The 15,136-nt window shown below is 37.3% G+C and overlaps 1 protein-coding gene across 1 annotated transcript in view; it reads right to left on the reverse strand.

The window, feature by feature from the left end:
• The window catches only part of Luzp2 (leucine zipper protein 2), a 177,300-nt gene that overhangs the window by 151,455 nt on the left and 10,709 nt on the right, over nucleotides 1-15,136 (reverse strand). The window contains exon 4 of the mRNA XM_059253341.1: nucleotides 3,057-3,119. Coding sequence (XP_059109324.1) covers nucleotides 3,057-3,119 — 63 coding nt within the window. The remainder of the gene's footprint in view (nucleotides 1-3,056; nucleotides 3,120-15,136) is intronic.

Below are 15,136 nucleotides of genomic sequence, written 5' to 3' on the forward strand. Positions count from 1 at the left end.
CCCTAGCTCCACATCCTCTCCAGCATAAGGTGTCTTCAGTGTTTTTGATCTTAGCCATTCGAGAGCAGACTCTTAATATAGAATGAGAAGGAAGTCTAGATGCGGGAGCAATGCTAGTAAAGACACAGTACTTCAGTGTATTCTGCTTGACTTGGCTATCACAAATTATTAAACTATGATGTTATACTCTATGGTCTGGAGTTTACCATAGGAAAACATTTGGAAGACAGGAGGTAATAGAAGTGTCAGTGTTTTCCAAGATATATATATATATATATATATATATATATATATATATATATATATATATATATATATATATATATATATATATATATTAATCGCTCTGGTATCTTCTTTAGTGAACCCTCCTTTCTCAAGGGAAATCTATTTGGTTTCAGTTGAATGAACCCTATACAACCTAAGGACAGCCATGTGAAGAAGACATGACTAACTAAACTACCCATTTCCCTGGCTGCAGTGATTGCTGTAGGCATGTCAGTAATTTAGAATCATCTCTGGAGAGTTCTGGTAGAGCAAGCCAAGGGAATTCTCATTAATCCCTGTTTCTATGATGGGGGGTGTGTGAATTGGATGACTGGGACTTTTGTTTGCTTTATAGAAAGACTCATGAGGATATGAATGATATCTGTGAATACAGGGTAGAGACCAAGTAGACTTTGTATTTTTATTTATGGAGTTTTATTGCTTAAACCACTACTTGAGTTAATTACCTCAAAACCTAATAACAATGATGATTGTACTTGCTTACTTTTGTTGGGGGCTTAACAAGTTCCACATGTCTCTAACATGTATTGTTTTCATATGTTCCAAAATGCCAACAACTCCAAGTATATGAATGGTAAAGTGACTTTAACAAATGCCACAAAACCAAGAATTCACATTTACTTTTCTATGAAGAATACAGGCATAATCCTCCATCAGATAAGAAAAAATGGTGCAAATATGGCTGTGAACACAGATGAACTCCCAATCTGAGAGATTCTAAAATTCCACAAGTGCAAGTATCCACCAGTATTTTCAGTAGTAATTCACACAGTAGAGTTAGTTGTTCATAACGTGAAAAAAAGGGATGTCTAAGGCAGACTGTACACTGCCCTGAGAGAATGAGTATCTCTACAATGAGAGAGACTTACCTCTGAAATACCAAGTCAAAACACTGTGCCCTTGCTGAATGGACAGTTCTTTTTAATGGTTGTATATGATAGAGGCAGTTTTCATATTTACTTTTCTGTCTTTTACACTTTGGCCATTTCAATCACATCGACTTTACAATGGACGCTTCCAGCCCCGACTCAGAGAGTAAAATGCATTCTATGCTAGTTTGCTTGCTTGAAATTGCACCCAGAAACAACAAACCACCAATATTAACCACTTTTTTTTTACATGAATAAGTAACTAAAAATCATTTTACCCACAAGAAATAAAGCATTTTTTTTCCTGGTGGTTGGTGGACGTCTCTAAGTTCAAATTCCTTATTTGTCCCCGAAGACACCCAGACTTACAGTCAATAATATTTCTGACCCTTACCTATTAAAAGTTGCTAAGATACTTGTGTCAATCTACCAAAATACCAAAGCTAGTAGAATGGTTTGCATCCTGTATTCACATCTACTTGGAAACTCAGAAAGTGAACTGATTGAGAACTAGGATTTTTGCACATGTAATCACAACCAAACAATATCATAACAGAGTAGAGTGGGTACTAAAGTTAGTAATAGATTTTTTTTATATGAAAAGGAGATGGCATATAACGACCTTAGACACAGTGGTGAGTCGCCATGAAGACACAAGTGGGAACTGGAGTGGTACTCCCCTGAGTCAGAGAGTGGTACTACCCCAAGGCAGCAAACACTAGCAGGAAAAAGGGAGAGATAATGTCCCAAACCTTCAGACAGAGCTGAGCTACACTGATTTTATTTCTGACATGTTGCCTGCAGATCTTTGAGACAGCTAAGTTCTGCTATGCTGAGCTGCTTGGTCATTGGTACTTTCCCAGTAGCTCTAGGGATTTATGTGGATGATTCATACTATGCTTTAAATGTTAGGTACAAAGTTGTGCATAATAATGGTCTGCTTGAAAGTCATCTCAAGAAAGGCAAGTCACCAGGAATAAAGTTAGAACGTTGTGAGGAAATATTAATAAAATATCCCAAGTACATCTTGGACTCAGGGTGTATGTGAGGCAAAACTTACCACCTATTCATCTACGGGCAATGTGGGAATCCATTAGGAATAGTGACCTGAAGCACTCCATTACATTATGAAATACCTTATCCCCTCCACTGCACTGTGTTCACTGAGGCAAGAAGATGGAATGATTACCTTAGAGAGATTTACAGCCACATATTTGCAGAGTTGAACTGAAAAGGGTTTTCTTTTTAATTTACTAGAGTTTTCTCTACAATAGTGTTCGTTGGCTTTAGTTCTTTTGCTGCTTCATTCATAGACTCCCTTTTTATATGCCTTATCATTTTATTCTTCCTTTTTATTAAGAAATTTTTTCATTCATTTTACACAGCAGTCAAAGATCCCCCTCTTCCCTCCTCCAGCCCTCCCAGCCTCCCACCTGCCCCCCCCAGCAAGAAAGCAAGGCCTCCCATGGGGAGGATCATCCAGTAGAGGCAAGCCCAAGCCCTTCCCCATGTTTTCAAGAAACTTACACCTGCTTGTTTACAAAGTAAATATCTACATGTATCCTTTCTTATCATTGCAGAAACATCAGATGATAACCTTTAACAGGGTCTTCTCTGCATATAGAGAATGACAAATAAAAAAATCAGATTTAATAGTCAAACCTAGAGGTAGTGTCCAATTATCTTGAAAAATAAAAATCAAAGAAATGAAGTCCTTTGTATTTCCTAAGCTCATTGCAGCTCTGAGACAGTAACTCTTACTGTCGCTTTTCTTCTCCATTACTAGGCTACTGAAGCTCAACTCAGCATTGAAATTCTGCAAACTTCTGGTAAAGTCCTATGTGCACTCGTTGTGTATTCTTTGGTTAATGTACAATTATCCCGCAACATGAAAATTACCTCATTCTGTAAGTCACGGATCATTTTGCTCTTTCTTTCCACTTCAGTCTTCAAAAAATTAATCTGAAAACAAATAGAATATTATGGATACACATTCTCAATATATTACCATGTTTTTTTTACTTTATATCATTTCGAGGTATACTGAAATTATTATAGTTTTAAATGTAAATATTGAAAAAGAAAGGATTAAAAGTATTCATTAATTGGAACCTTAATTTCCTTGATCTTTGTTCAATTTGTTCATTATATGTATATTATGAAAATAGTGTTCATTATATTAAAATGCATAGGTTCTCAAAAACATAATCATAATTTATATTAGTGAAACGTATTCATGTTCATTTTATTTAATACCAATTAATCTACATTTGTTTTTTAATTAATTATGGAACTAATAAATTTGAGTTACTGAAAACAAAAAAAATTAATCAAGGTGATGAAGATCACAGTAACTGATATAACTCCAAATACAGTGTATTAAGTAATTTGGGATCCTACAAAGAGAGGCACAAGGACAGCGGTCAGCTCTACCATCTACATCCATCCTTTCATGGTAGCTTCCATTATCATTATTTCTCAGTTGTATGCATGAGAAATCCACAACCCAGTACAAGTTACGCCAGATTTTGACTCCAAAATACAACAGAATCTACAGTCTTTTCTATGCTGTTTCAACTAAGGCACCCAGAGAGAGCCAGCTGCTCTGTAGCTCAGGTGGGTAGAAGATGTTGTTGACTACCATTTAGGATGTGGAAGTCAAATGATGTACTAAGATGATTAGCAAGAAGAGAATAGCAGATTTCAGAGACATGGAATGAAGCCAGCGAATACGGATATCTGAGTCATATAGGTAGAGAGGTAGAATGATTCTGAATGGAGTCTCTAATGTCTTTAAGAGCTACAACAGCTTTACTACTTTATAGAAGACCCATAGCACCTGACTCCTGATCTTTGCTTTCCATAAAGGGCTGCTGGATCCTTACATTTCCTGAAAGTGCCCCATCCTTAAGACAATCCTTAAGACAGCTTCATCTGTTACTGAAAACTCAAGCCAAACCATTTGATAGTAATGACATATATAAAACAGGAAATGCTTAAAAACTACCGGGTCTATTGTTTTGGTCATTAATTCTCCAGGTAAATTTGAACTATGGAGATGCTTATGTCAAGGAAAAACCACTAATCACACTCACTGCCCCATTAGGTAGAGAATTCAAGACCATGGATAAACCAAAATGATTACCTGGAAGAGCATGATGCTATTTAAAACTTATATGTCTGCAGAACCAGGGCATGACTTCTGATGGACAGATTTCATAGTTAGTTCTATACGTAAGTATTTTGTTGGCAACAAAAACTTTAAATCATGAAATAGTTGAAGCAATCTTAGTTTCATACATAATCTGCACTGATGCCAAACCTTCATTTATTGATACCATTCAGTACATTTGCATTGCTAAAATTCACATTTATTACAAATATACTGAAATAGATTTCAGTATCAGGCCTATAATTCTTTAAATACTCCATACAGCCATAAAATCTTGAGACTATGAGACTCAAATATATTCAGAATATTGAAAAATATTAGCATTTTGAGATCACTGGCTTAGAATCCCAGCAGGATTTAACTTCCCCACAGAAATAAGCATTCCTAGTATTTACTTCAATAATGGTTTTCAGAGACAAAAATACCAAGTATTTGCTGTGATCAAAGCATGGAGATGAGTGATTCTTTATGCTTGATGAGAAGAAAAGCTTTGAGGCATCTTGCTTTAGAATTATGTCTCATCCAGGACAAGTCAAGCCATAAAAGTTAACAGGAGTCATGAAATGCATCCAAACACTATTAATATCTTTAATTATCATGGTCACACCTGCTAGTTTGTTATCCCTGCTGTCTGCCAGGCTTTGGCAGGGCAAACCCAAAGCTGAATGATTTCCCAATGCAACATACATGTAGAGATAAAAACAAATCTTCCTGTCTTTATAAAAATCATGTTGGAACATGATTATATCAAGGAGGATCTATTACTCATATAACATAAATTTTCAGAAATATGTTTTCTTTCACATTTTATAATTTAATTAACAAGTTTGTTATTGTGTTTCATAGAATTTTATTTTGGACCAGGAAAAAATTCACTTACTGTAACAATTTTTTAGGAGAAGTGTAAAATCTTTCATTTGAATAAAAAAGTCACAATTCAAAATTCAATCAACGTCACTATAAAAGTGTATCTTCTCTTTAAATATCAAATGGTTAACTAAATTTGTAGACTCAAATGCATTTCCCCATCAGAATGAGGGCAAGACAATTATAAAAACCTCCCTTTCTTGTCACAACTTTAATTACTACAGAAATATTAAAGGCAAAATAATTAGTGACTGATTTACAGCAGTAGAAATGTCCAACATACAAATGTGTTCAATGTTTAGCGTAGAATATTTATGTAGAAAGAAAATTACCAAACTGTTCTGTTTGAGGTTTATCAATTTGTTCCTTCCATGTCTCCACAAACGGTAGCACTTTACTCACTTAAAAGATGAAAAATTTGCATTGTGTGTTTGTCCCACATTTTCTTTCTTGGTCTGTTTACGAACACTGGGTACTTGCATGGGCTTCTGTGACAGGACTTCAGGGAACACGGGAGTGAGGAAAGCTCTTTGACGTATGCATTTCATTTCCTTAGCATGCTTTCTGGGATGGTTAATCTTCATTTTCAGCTTGATTAGATTTAGATAACCCAGGGGAAACACCAGAAGCCTGTCTGTAAGGGAATTTCCAGAGAGGTTTTATTGAGAAGGTACAACCCCACCTGAAGGTGGGTTGTACTACCCTAAGAGTTGAATGACTGAAGAAGAAATGAAACACAAATGGCTGAGAAGTACTTACAGAAATGTTCAAATTCTTAGTCAACAGGGAAATGAAAATCAAAATTATTTTGAGATTCTGTCTTGCACCAGTCAGAATGGCCAAGGTCAATAAAACAAATGACAGCTAATGATGGCAAAGTGTGGAGTAAGGGACAGACATTGCTGATGGAAGCGCAAACTTGGATACTCATTATGGAAATCAGTAGGGAGGTTGCTCAGGAAGATAGGAATTGATTTTCCTTAAGGTGGGATATATCACTCTTGGGAATATTCTCAAAGGACTCTACATCCTACTACAGAGACACTAGTTCACCAATGTTCTCTATTCATAATAGCCAGAAATTAGAAACAGCCTAGATGTCCATTGGTGGAAGAATTGATAAAGAAAATGTACATTTATACAATAGTATATCACTCAACTGTTAAAAAATGAAATCATGAATTCCTCCGGTAAATGGATGGAGTTAGAAAAAAAAATCATCTCGAGTTAGGCAACCGAGACCCCAAACAACAACATGGTATATATTTACTTATATGTGGATGGTAGCTGCTAAGTCTTTAAGCAGGTTACAATCGATATCATTACAAAGGTTAGGCATAGAGTTAGGAACTGGCATGTCAGGGGTGGGGCGAGGGTCGGATTACCTTAGGAAGGTCCTATAGAATAGTTATGGAAGGATGTTGGCTGGGGGTGGGGGTGGGGGTGGGAGGTGCGGTTGCTGGAACAATAGGAACAAACAGGAAGGAAGAGGAAGGAGGTCAGTGAGGGAAGAAATAGGGTGAGGGCCACCAAAAACTGAGGGCCATTTGAGGGGTCATATGGGAACCTAACAGAGCAGAAGCTTCCTAGAACACATATGAAGGTGATCTAAATGGAATAGCCAAATAATGGGGGAGATGGCACCCCAACTGAACATCTCTTGTCACCAAATGAAGCCTCCAGTTCCAGGAATGGGTGACATCTAATAGAATTCATGGCCAAAGGGCTCCATGAGAACTTCCAAACAACCCAGGCTATTGACAAGGCTGTTGGTTGCTCTCCACAAGCTGGTGGTTAGGCCTGTTGCTGAAGACAACACCTACACAAATCATTAGACATGGAGAAGTCGAACTGGTGCCTACATAAAGCTTTCATCCCTACTGGCCAGTGTTCGCGGCTTTTGAAGGTACTCTGCACACTTCCAAAGGAGAAGGGTAAACAACAATCCAGCTACAAAACCTTAGATCTACAAGGATGACCTCCCTGCAAGAAGTGCTAGTGTGATAGTGGCACAAAGCCTGTGGGACCAACCAACCAATACCTGATTGGATTTAAGGTCCACTTCACGAAGTGGAACCCATGCCTGACACTGCTTGTGTGGCCACCAACCTGAGACTAGATAGGCCAGAGACGTTAAGGGAAAACAAAATACTACAGTTATGCTGAAGGAACAAAGCAATGCAATGTCTCCTAACAACATTCAGATCAGTGTCATCCTCTGCCATCATCAAAGAAGCTTTCCCCTAAAGTAGATACAGATCAGTACAGAGACCCACTGCTGGGCAAGTGTAGAGAGACCATCCTAAATGGGATGTCTCCATCAATTTCCCCTTTTCAGGAAAGCCTCTGAGGAGGCAGAAAGATTTTAAGAGCTGGAAGGGGTGGAGAACACCAAGGAAATAAGGCCTCCTAAAAGACAGCAGGACAGTGTAAATATGAAGTTACAGAGACAGTGGCAGCATGCACAAGACCTGCACAGGTCTTGGCCAGATGGGGTCCTAGTGCTGAGAGGGGAAGTGGACATAAGCCCACATCCTTAACCCAGAAGCTGTCTCCCATTGATAACCGCTTCCGAATGAAAAATTAGTTTCCACCAATAGTCTCACTGCTTATACAAACCACTCGGAAGGCCAGGCCCAGTGCCCACCAGTAGATGGCCAACACAACGTGAACTCAGTGACACTTTTGAAGGTTCTTTACTCATAATACTTTGTCAGAGCTTTTGTTGTTTTCTTGTTTTGAACCTTACAGGTCCTTTGGGTATATATTATGGTTTTTGGGTTTTGTGTTTTTATGTGATTTCTGCATGTGCAAATAAATGTGTTTATCTCTGTATCTATATGTGTTTCTTGAGGTTTATGACTCTTTTTGCTTCTGTTTTTGTTTGTGTTTATGTCCTATTCCAGATTGTTTGTTTATATTTTGTTTAATTATATTTTTATTATTTTTCTGGATGCCTCTTTGTATCCCAGTGACAGAGAGAAAGAAAGGTTATAGATTTGGGTGGTGGGGAAGTGGGAAGGATCTAGGATGGGTTAGGGGAGGGGAAACCATAGTGAGGTTATAGTGTATTAAAAATATCTATTTTCAATGAAAATAAAAAGAAGCCAAGCTGACAAGCTCTTGGTGAAAATACACTATGGCCAGGTTCATCATGATCCTGTTACCATATCTGGAGGTTCTCTTACTTCTAAGTGCCATAATGGATGGACTGCTAATCAAAACCCCCTTCTCCCCTTAAAGTGCTTTTTATCAGCTATGTTGAAATGTCAACAAGAAAAGTAACTAATACACATTCTCAGGGTCAGGATTGGTGGATCATGTGTACTAACTCCCTTCTCACGAAGAACCTCTACAAAGCTTAACATTATCTGAACTGATTTACATCCCCAGCAAAAGTACACATGTATCTTTATGATGCAAGGAAGTGAGTAGTTGTCTGGAGATGCCAGAGCTCATTTTAAGCGCTTTATTATACTTCATCAGTCTGTGCATCTAAATTTATATAAATATCATGTTGTTTTGACACAATATCATTGGAGAACAGTGCTGTGGGATGGTCTGTATATCAAGTGTGTTGCTGATTGGTCAGTAAATAAATCACTGATTGGCCATTGGCTAGGCAGGAAGTATAGGCGGGACAAGGAGAAGAATTCTGGGAAGTGGAAGGCTGAGAGGGAGACACTGCCAGCCGCCACCAGGACAAGCCACATGTGAAGATCCCGGTAAGCCACGAGCCATGTGGCAAGGTATAGATTAATGGAAATGGATTAATTTAAGATATAAGAACAGTTAGCAAGAAGCCTGTCACGGCCATACAGTTTGTAACCAATATGTCTCTGTGTTTACTTGGTCGGGTCTGAATGGCTGTGGGACTGGCGGGTGAGAGAGATTTGTCCTGAGGTGGGCCAGGCAGGAAAACTCTAGCTACAGAACAGTCTACATTAAGATGTAATGCTTCCAGTTTGTGTGTGTGTGTGTGTGTGTGTGTGTGTGTGTGTGTGTGTGTGTGTGTGTGTTAATTGTTGCTTTTTTTCTTTTGTTGAAAATATTTTTTTTCATATAGTATTTTCTGATTATGTTTTCCCCTCTGGTAGGATTTGTTGCAGAGGCAGGAGGATCATGAATTGCTTTGTTTTTTTAATCTAGATAAGATTGGCTAATGAATTTTCTTTTTCTGTTTTTTTTTTTTTTTTTTTTTTTTTGGTAGATCTTTGAAGATTATCACAGGCATTTTGGTAGAGATCTCATTGAATCTGTGCTTCTCATTGGGCAATAAAAAAGTTTTCACATTGTTAAGTCTTTCGACCATGAACATGGGAGGCATTTCCATTTTGTGTGTGTGTGTGTGTGTGTGTGTGTGAGAGAGAGAGAGAGATGTGTGTGTGGTGTATGTATGATGTGTGGGATGCTTGGTGTGTGTGTGTGTGTGTGCATGTGGTGTGTGGTGTGTGTGTATGTATGTATGATGTGTGTGGTGTGTGTGTGCATGTGGTGTGTGTGGTATGTGTGTGTGTGTGTATGATGTGTGTGGTGTGTGTGTGCATGTCGTGCGTGTGGTGTGTGTGTATGTATGATGTGTGTGATGTGTGTGGTATATGTGTGTGAGTGTCTATGTGGTGGTGTGTGTGTAATGTGTATGTGGTGTATGTGTGTAATGTATATGTGTGGTGTATGTGTGTAATGTATATGTGTGGTGTGTGTGCATATGGTATGTGTGTGTGTGTGTGTGTGTGTGTGTGTGTGTGATGTGTATGCTTCTTTAACTTATCTAACTAGTGTTTTTATTATTTTTATGATAGGTATATTTCCTCTATTTTATTGAATGCATTTCTATGTATCTGTATCCGTTATAAAACATACTGAACTGATATCCATGTTAGCTAATTCACTATTAGAAAATGAGACCACTATTCACATTTGCATGTGAGTTTTGTACCTTTAAGCACTGAGGAATTCAATCATGACTTAAAGGGTCTTTCTGGTAAAGATTTTTTGGGTTTTGATATATTTGATCATGGCATCTGCAAAAGTGATGATTTGAATTTCATTCTCCCAATTTGGATGTCTTTTCTTTCCTTTCTCCTGCTTGATTACTTTGAAGAGGACTTCCTTTATGATATTGAATAAAATCTGTGAAAATTAGCATTCTCTTCTTGCTCCACGTGTCAGAAAGCTTTTAACTTTTCCATATTAAATATAATATTAACTTTTTGATTCTGTAAGTGATCTTTACATTAAGATACACTTCTCTTTTTCCTAATTTGTTCAGCTTTTTTCATGAAGTAACTACATTTTACCAAGGGACTCTTGTGCATCTGTTGACCATGCATCCTTTGTCTTTCATATTATAGATATAGTATGCTTCCATTATTAACGTAAATATTTGAACCATCCTTGAATTCCTTTTATGAATTCACGCTTTCCATCATAAGTAATCTTTTTTATAATTTGTTGATTTACTAAGTTAGATATCATTTTGTTTAATGTAACTGCAACACTGTTCATGAAGATAATTGCTTGTCATTTTCCCCCTGGTGTCCTTATCTGGCATTGTTGAATACATTTGTAAAAATTCCATTGTTATTAACTTTTTACTTTTTAGAAAAACAAATGAATTGTTATTAGTTCTTTTTATTCACAAACAAATTTAAAGTAATCTCTTTACCACTAAGCATTTCTTTGCAAACTATTATTTTTTATTTGTATTTCTCATTAATATAAATTATACTGAGAAATAATGTCTGTATTTTTCAAAATTAAGGAATGATTTATCCATTTTAAATGAATTACATTATTATAATGAATTAGAATAACTTTCAATATAGTATTAGTATTTTTGAATATGTAGAATCACTTATGTATCATTATATGTTTTATTTCTGTAATATATAACATTTTTTATCTGTTCAGAAACTTTATTGGAGATTTCTTGCATATTTGTAATAGTTTACACTATTGATGGTATTTTAAAAATATTTGCTCATTTGCTTTGCATTGTTCTTACTTACAGACCGATGGGTTTTGAAGCTGCATGTGTGAAGTTTTACTGCTTAGGGCAGAGTAGTGTATGATGATTTCAGTTTTTCCTGGGTTTACAAAGCTGTTGTTAGTAATGCTTTTGTTCTGTAAATTTTTTTTTTTTTTTTTTTTTTTTTTTTTTTTTAGAAAACATTAGTATCTTGGCAATTGTTTTCCTTAAATGTTATTTTGTATTAACCTTCCTAGTTTGCTCAGGATCAATAGTAATATTTTCAATTTTCAAATTTAAAATTTTTATGTACGTTTTCCAACTTTTTTTTATTTTGTCCCCTTGTAAGATTTTGTGTCAATATAGTTAAACTATTTTAATTCATTATGGTTTCTAATACATGAGAATTTTTGGTTAGTTTGGAAGCTTGCTTGCTTTTCTTTTTGTATTTAGTAGTCTCCTAGTTCTGTAGTCATGTGAGTGTGAATAACACAGCTCCTGTAGATATTTGATCACCCCTCCCCCCACCTCCCGGGATGTTCCAAGTTGTCAGTTCCCATAGATTCACTTGCGTAAAGAGTTCCCACTATGGAAATCTGATGTCTGCACCAAAAGTTTCTGAATTATACTTGCTGTTATCCCCACCGCTTTCCTTTCATCTCCTTCTTATCTCTTTACAGGGAAGATCAAAGAAAACCAAGGAAGCCCTTTCTTTTTTGCACCTAGAGTCACCTCAGGAAAGGCTTTCTTTGAAGTTGGTCACTTGGAATCTTTGCTTTATTCTATGAGCTGCTCTTTTAGTAATGCATATATTTTATGATTTTTGCCATCACATTGGAGAATGGATGTGCACAATTTTTTTTTTAACTTCAATTCCGGAATGAAGCAAATCATATGGTACTTCTTCACATCATCTCTTAAAACTAGCAATTTAAATAGAATGATTACACAATTTATGTTGAAAATTGTTTTTCTATATTATGAAATTCCAACATATACAATGCATAAATGGCATGTATTTTATGCTGTAATATAGGAATTATAAATATTATATATAGATTATATATAAATATAGGAAAACAAGTGACTTTAAAAATATTTAAAACAATTATAGTAAATAACAGTAATAGCCTATCTGTAGGCAAGAAAATACAAAGCATTACCAAATTGAATTGTCTTGTAATTATTAATGAGAATGAAATTTCAAATGTTCAGTCAGAGCTCATTCTTAGGTGGTACAGGAGCTATAACAGGAGCCTATAACAGGAGCTTTTGTGGCTCTGAACCTTGGATCTCACACAGCTCTTTGTCAGTGACTGGAAATCCATGTATAGTATCCAGATTGTGTAGCTAAATGGTTTTGATTAGTAATGACTTAGAGTTGAAGCATTAGAACATCCCTAATGATTAAGAAAGACTACATTATTTGAATCTTCCCTTGTCAGATATTAATCCTATGTCATCCTTGATAATGCTTCCTGTGACGTTAGCAGGCGGTATTGGCAATGAGAGCCTACAATTTTGAAGTTAGTTACAATTCATCATCCCTAGTACCGTGTGTGCACAGAATCATAATTACCAATGTAGCTAGAGTTTTCCTGCCTGGCCCACCTCAGGACAAATCTCTCTCACCTGCCAGACCCACAGCCGCTCAGACCCGACCAAGTAAACACAGAGACTTATATTGGTTACAAACTGTATGGCCGTGGCAGGCTTCTTGCTAACTGTTCTTACAGCATAAATTAATCCATTTCTATAAATCTATACCTTGCCACATGGCTCGTGGCTTACCGGGATCTTCACATGCGGCTTGTCATGGTGGCGGCTGGCAGTGTCTCTCTCACCCAGCTTCCTGTTCTCTCAATTCTCCTCTCTCTTAGTCCCGCCTATACTTCCTGCCTGGCCACTGGCCAATCAGTGATTTATTTATTGACCAATCTGCAACACATTTGACATACAGACCATCCCACAGCACAGTTTTATAAGTAGTCAGTAGGAGAGCCCGAGGAAAATGAAATGGCCATATATGAATATGGAATTAGAATAGTGGGCAGAGAAGGAAGGACAAAGTATCACTTTCATGTCTACTATACCCTATATGGCAGCTATAATTACACTTTTAATTATAATAATATTATATTTCCATATAGTAAATACCATATTTTAATAATATATATTATTGTTATTTTAAGAATAATAATAATCCTTATTATTTTAATGTGATACAATGTCTTAATTGGATACACTGGGAGAACTTGTTCAAGTCCACAGAATACCTGCTCCACTAGCAATTATCCTCGGAATAGCGTGCTAAGCCAGTCCCCCAAGTGGGTTTAGGCTTAGTAGAAACGCTAGGAGGGAGGGATAGGAGTCCTAAGGCTGTAAGGGAAATCCACAAGAAAGGTACTGAAAGCATGCTGGGTGGAACACAGGGGCCATACTCTGTATCCATGACATTTCCACAATTGGATAGTCTATCTTTGGCCTGTGCTCTTTCAAGACTGACAGTGTTCTCCTTGGAACTCTGTCTGCATAAAGTGTGGGAGCTGCTGTGGTATGTGCCTTGGCCGCTCTGTCCACTAGCAATGTAAAGCAAGCCAGGAATTTACCTCCTGTGAGTTACAGCTTCTTAGGAAACAATCAATAAAACAACATGACTTTATTTCAAGGGTCTGAGAAAAGAGTGAATAGCGTATGTCTGTTCTCAAGGCCATCATTTTTATTTTCAGATTAAATTTGCCAAGATAAATTCAAACGAAGTCGGCTTGGACAAAGCGGAAATGAGATTGCAGACAGAGCCAGCCAGCATTTTAAGTCAGGTATTGAGGGAAGGGCTGCCTAGGAAGGTGCTAAAAACTGTCCATTCTTTTACAAAACATTTGGCATCCCTATTGCCAAACACTAGAACATCCTACATAAAATCACTGAGTGTTTTCATGCCGTCTGAGTATGTGCTATCTTGACAGATGGAAGAGATAATGAGAACTCCTTAACAGGAAACAGTCCTCACACAGCAAAGCCGACCATCATTATGAGGAAGGCTGTCCTTAAGAGTCAGCTATCTTGGATGACAAACTGAACTGAGACTCAGAAGCAAAACTCCACACTCCTATCAAAGTTGTTAGAAGCTTTGCAAATAAAAGGCTCACTACAGTGTTTAGAGAGCCTGGGATTCCAGAAATTGACCAAGATGGATGGATACCTGCATTCATCTTGTTTCTAGTTTCTAAAACTGAGGCTTTATTTTATTGGTGCTCCAGAAGAGTCTGTTCCAATAACCATGTGCTGGAGCAGCCTCATTCTGATTAGCTCGATAATGTGCTTGAAATACCCTTCTCTTTCCTCCTGCCTCCCTCACTGGAGCCAACATAGGTCATGTACTTGCAGTACTATGCTTTCAAATAACAATCAGCTCAAGAATAACACACTCTAGTGCCATTCCAAACCACTTCAGACCTGCCCTAGTGATTTTAGGGGCAGACGCCCCAATGTGGGGTAGCTCCCAAGTCTCAAGGCTACTGCAGTTATTCACACTGCCCATCTTAAGCCTTTCTAGCTGTCTCACCATTTCACTGCCTCTGAAATCATAGTGGGGTCTTCTGTCCAGTTTTTTCTGGTGGCCAGCTCTAGCCTTCTCCATGTGGGCCCTGGGCATAATATACCATCCCTCTTCTCAGTAATGCATTCAAATCCGTTGATCTCTAGCAAACAAAGTAGACGGTACTATATATTATACTTTTAAAAGTAGATTCAGGCACTAGATACTATATAGAATTCTTATCTCTGTAAGTGGTACAAAAGCGAGTCTGAGAAAGTTGAGGTAACTATCCCAGCACTGCTTCAGGAGCCCATTTTCCTGTCTCTGGTGAGTATCAGTGATAAGAGCCCAAGTGTGAGCTTCAAAAAGACACCATCTTGGAAAGATCTGGGGAGCAGTTGGACCCTTAAAGTGTAGGTCTTACCCTATGA

This window comes from Peromyscus eremicus, chromosome 1 (genome assembly GCF_949786415.1).
Source record: "Peromyscus eremicus chromosome 1, PerEre_H2_v1, whole genome shotgun sequence".
NCBI lineage: Eukaryota > Metazoa > Chordata > Mammalia > Rodentia > Cricetidae > Peromyscus > Peromyscus eremicus.